The 5,098-nt window shown below is 35.5% G+C and overlaps 1 protein-coding gene across 2 annotated transcripts in view; it reads left to right on the top strand.

Moving 5' to 3' along the window:
• The window catches only part of LOC117180183 (cytochrome P450 4C1-like), a 22,705-nt gene that overhangs the window by 7,715 nt on the left and 9,892 nt on the right, over positions 1-5,098 (top strand). For both annotated transcript variants that reach the window (XM_033372546.1, XM_033372545.1), the window contains exons 2-5: positions 866-972; positions 1,036-1,126; positions 1,699-1,884; positions 1,987-2,056. In XM_033372546.1, the coding sequence (XP_033228437.1) occupies positions 925-972; positions 1,036-1,126; positions 1,699-1,884; positions 1,987-2,056 (395 nt within the window). In that variant the 5' untranslated portion in view covers positions 866-924. The remainder of the gene's footprint in view (positions 1-865; positions 973-1,035; positions 1,127-1,698; positions 1,885-1,986; positions 2,057-5,098) is intronic.

The following is a 5,098-nucleotide window of genomic DNA, read 5'->3' as shown; positions in this document are numbered from 1 at the left end:
GAATCTGGAATGCCTGAAAAGTATTGTTCTATGAAAATAATAATATTTTCTCTAAATTTTTTTTTCAAAACCCACTTTTAAGGGGCAACACCACTGTGAAAGCGTAAAAATTAAGTGATTTTCATAAATTTTTTTTGTAGGTAGAAATATTTATTTGAGGAACGGACTAATAATAATTTATTTAACATATATTCAGCTATATTTACACGAATTTTTATTGAAAAATATTAAAAATTGCATTAGTTACATACATGAATCTATTGATGTAATGAAAAAATGATCCCTCCTTGTGGCAACGATTCAGCAGTGAAAAATACAAATGATACAAAATTGAAAAATCATCAATCTGTACAATAATCGCTATCGTTGTACGTGGCGGTTTTTTATTTTTTTGAGGAAATAGCGCCAGTTTGAAAAATTAGTTCATTTTTTGACGCTCCCTTTTTTTAAGGCCTTGAAAAAATATTAATTTTCAGAATTTTGAAAAACGGATAGGTAAAACTTTAGCCAATATAAGTACAAACGTTTCAACAAAAAAATTAAAATCAGTTTATTTGTTTTTGAGAAATCGATGCCACTGTGTTAAAAAAATCGTTTTGAGAAAAACGCGTTTAAAGCTTTCATTGCATGTGAGATAGCGCTAGTAGAAATAATATGTGAAATATTATTACTTACATTAAATTATCTATTCCTGGGCCATATGATGGTTCATCATCAGTATTTTCAGCATTGTTTTGGCCTGTTTTTATTTTTTTTATGTATAAGCTCGATTATCGCCCAACTCAAAATTGGAATGAAAATTTTTCAGGCTTAAAATTTCAAGTAATAATAGAAAAGAAGCTCCAAAATTTGCTTTCTTTTTCAGCTGCGTACGACAAATTAATAGAATTATCTGAACAATATGATTCGCCATTTCGAGTGTGGATGGGAAATCAATATTATGTTGGAATCTACGAATCTGGTCAAATGAAAGTAAATATCAAGTTGAAGAATTTAGAATTTATTCTTGATTAATTTGTTTATTATTATTTTAAGACTATTCTGACAAGTCCAAAAACCACGGCGAAAGCTTCTATATACGACTTCCTGCGGCCTTGGCTCGGTAATTCATTGGTTCTTGCACCAGGTAATTCAAGTAAATATAAATAAATCCAAAAACATGTATGTGCAAAGACCAAAATTTGTATTGTCAAGGTCCAAACCAAAAAAAACTACATTCAAAAGAAATATGAAATGTTTACAACATTTTCAAAAAAGAAACGTTTTGCTTCTCTTGCTGGCTAATGTACTTGACCTTCAGTTTCTGACACTAATATAATTAATCAAAAACCAATCCAAAAAATTCATTTTTTCAAAAGTTATCGTGCTCAGAGATAGACATAGAGAGTGCGTCTCAAAATGTGGAGATTTGTCGAAAACAAGGTTTGGCCAAATTTTACATCAATCTAACCGTCTCTAATCAGAACGTGAAAATATTAGAAGGTTATTGTTCTTTTTAAAAGCATGTTTTATCAGTTTTGACATTCCAAATTATATTTGCAGGTATTTGTATGATACTATAAGTAATTCTCTTTCATTTCGTATTTCGATTTTCTCGAAAATCAGCCAGCAAACCGTTTCCTTGCCGGCAGCGGCAGCGTAGAGTCCACCAGTTAATTAATTTATAGCATTTTAATACTTTCGTTTTATTTTCACTAGTTCCGATGTGGCGTGTCCATCGTAAAATAATTCAACCTGCTTTCAATCCTCAAACTCTAAGAAAATTTGTGCATATTTTCGATAAACATTCAAAATCAATAGTTAAAAGAATGGAGGAAGAACTGGATGGAGGTGAATTCGAAGTTCGCTCCTATTTAGGATCATATGCTTTGAGCGTTGCTTTAGGTAAGAGGAATGGAGATAAATAGAACATAACTTTATTTTATTGATGCGCATTTGTTGCATTTTTGTTTTGTTTATTTAAAAATGGAATGACCATTATTTTAGAAGCTTCTATGGGCTTAACGGAAACTTTTGACCCAAAAATCAGCGCAGATTATGGTGAATGTGCAGATAGGTATGAGAAATTCAATTTATCTTACCATCTACAATAAAACTTATTTTTGTAAGGTCTTAGAATATAACAGTTATCCGATTCTTACCTTACTCGTAATCTTTTCCGCTAAATTCACGTCCGCTAGATTAATTTTGATAATGGGTCGGTGGTTAAAAGAAAGAAATCTAGATTTTTTTTTAAACTTATAAATTAGGGCCCTTCCCCCTTCGTTCGAAAAAATACGATGTTCAGCGAATCTTGCGTGCACATTGCCTGTAGCCGAAAGCACAAAGAGATGAATAGATGCATGATTCACATTCCTTCAAATGGTCTTTACTTCATGCCTTAACTCGCTATACTTGTGCATCTTGGTCGTATAGGATGAATGCAAATTGCAGTTAAGTGGACAAGCAATGTCGATGATGTAAACTCTCACACCTTTTTTTTCTCGCATCACGATCTCAGGTCCATTAGCCCAGATGTAATGACCAGTTTGGTTAGTATCATCGTTATATAAGATGTAATCTTCGCTTTCTAAAATGAGCATTGCAATGTGTCTATAGAAAGACCTCCATTCTTTTAAGAGTCCTAGGTTTAGGGCAAGTTATTGATGTATAATGCCCGCCTTATTATTATGTATGTGCGTATATTCTCTCTGAGCCATTACGCGACAGCCATCAATAATGTGCTCTATGGATTCGTTGGTATCTAAAAATAATCTAGACCAGTCAACCACGTCTTGATGTAACAGGTGTTTGCGATAATCCCTGGTGCTAACAACCTTGTCCTGTATCGCAATGGCCAATCGTTTTGCCTCTGGATCTTAGCTATATACTAGATGCCCCCCTATCCACTTCATGCTTACCTAAACATTTTGGGGTGCTCGCCGTGAATAGCTTTCTGCCCCCATTGTATTTCTAATTCCTCTATAGTTTCTGCCCTGAATATCGAGGCCCTACCTGAGGACAAATTCAAGGGCATGTAGTTGAAATACCCTTTGCAGATTGTGCTGTAAGGCGCAACATTTCGTTTGCTGTCAAAATAGTCTCGCAACTGTATAACTTGCGACTCAAATAATCCTTTGATATCTACAATATCCCCGCCCCCTACATATCATGCTGTTCAACTACTCTTAAAGGTCGGTGTTGGACTACTTGACGAGACCGAAAGAGTACGTGAGAAAAGGGGTGGCATATGTGTTGAATGCGCTGAGTTTGTTTGCCGAATTAAGGAAACTCTTCAAAATCAATCTAAGCCTCATAGTAAAGGAAGTCGTCAGGCTTGTCTTTACTATCGTATGCTTAATATCCTTAGATTTAAGAATATTCAGATATTTAAATGATTCGCCTGCAGTCATTTTCTTGATGAAATTTTCGAACTCGTTCTCTAATTCTGTGGACCCTAATTCCCCTTTAACTAAATGCACTGTTCTGCATTTGTTTATTTCGAACACCATGTGGATATCATTGGAAAACTCATTTGTGACATCGATCACTTGCTGCAGTTTCTCGACATGCTGCTCAGTGTTTTGCTCAATGGGGTTAACGCTAAACAGAACCATAGTGCACTGAAGGAGTTTCCTTGAAATGCACCCGTTGTAAAGGGTATTGGTATAGTTATCCTTGGTTGTCCATGATCAAAATAATTTATTCTTGCAGTCCAGAACCTCATCACAGATTTTCTCGCATTGGGCAGTTTTTAAAAGTTTTTAGAATTCAAGCAAATAGTCATGCAGTACGGTAGGAAACGCTTGCTTGAAGATATTTTATACCATGTGTAAGTTCCTTTGGTGCTCACGAGCTTGTGTAATAACAAAAGCGTCTATAGTCACTAGATCTATACAGTCCCGCGAGTTCTTACAACATTTTTTTTGTTCTTCTGTAAAGGATGTCATTGTCGTCGCAATAGAAATATACCTTATCGGCAATGATAGCTCAAAAACATTTATAAATTTTTGGCAGACAGGCTATTGGTCGAAATTAGGATGGATTTGGAGCCTCTAGTTTATCAGGTAATATATACGTAGTACCCTGGAGCATAAAGCCTGGTATCAGATCTGGGTCTTCAATCATCTTTTTAAAACAAGTTGCCAAAGCAAGATGCACACTCGTCAGGTACTTGTACTAGAAGTTGTGCACCATGTCCGGAACTATAACTTTCGATTTACTTGCCCTTTCAAGATCGCTGAAACATCTGCAGCTGAGAAGTTTGTTAGCTGAATTTCAGGGCTATTGCTTACCCTTGCTTTCTTCAGTTTGAAACACGCAGAGTCCAACTTGCATCTGTTCATTTTTCTTCAAACACGCAACACGGTCATATCTTTCAATCAAGGGACTTTAGTGCCTTGCTGGTTATTTTGATTTTCACTTAATTCACGATAGAACCTTTTTTTATTTGTCTGGAAATTTCAATTTTTTGCCTATGTGCACTAATTTTCTTGTACCTGCGTTGTCCGACATTAAGAACATCAAGTCTCTGTTCGTAAGAGTCGATAATCTCGTCCAATATTGCTGGTCTTAATGTCTCGATGTGCCGAGTGTGGATGATTTTAGTAACATGGTCTATTAGCTTTATGGTTCTATTTCTTTTTTCATATTGAGTTAATCCACCTAATTTTACCTTCTTTGCTGAAATACATATTCAACCTGATTTTCCATGGTCGATCTCCATCCCTTTCTCGGACAACAACTGCATTTGCAGGCCTCGTTCTGCGGCCCAAAGTCGTAACGGTTGCCACAGCAGCACAATATACAAGAGTTTGCACCTCTAACGGTGCATTATGTTCATTAAACCTAGAACCTATGCCTTTAGCTTGAATCAAGTCTTCGTTGTCCAGATTTTTCAATGGTAATTCAACAACAGGGAGTTACTGTTCTACTTCGATTTTTATTGCAGCTATTTCAGCAGCCGAAAGCAATCTGTCTACAGATAATGAGCATTTTTGATCTGCCAGATTATGCTTACGAGGGTGGATTGATAAGTTTCCGGCCTGACCAAGAAAAACAACGTTTTTAAGAATTTTTTTTTTTTATTTCTCAACATAATCTCCTCAAAGGCTGATAC

This window comes from Belonocnema kinseyi, chromosome 9, assembly GCF_010883055.1.
Source record: "Belonocnema kinseyi isolate 2016_QV_RU_SX_M_011 chromosome 9, B_treatae_v1, whole genome shotgun sequence".
Classification (NCBI taxonomy): domain Eukaryota; kingdom Metazoa; phylum Arthropoda; class Insecta; order Hymenoptera; family Cynipidae; genus Belonocnema; species Belonocnema kinseyi.
Note: the sequence above shows the minus strand (reverse complement) of the source record. Positions and strands in the feature narration are given on the sequence as shown.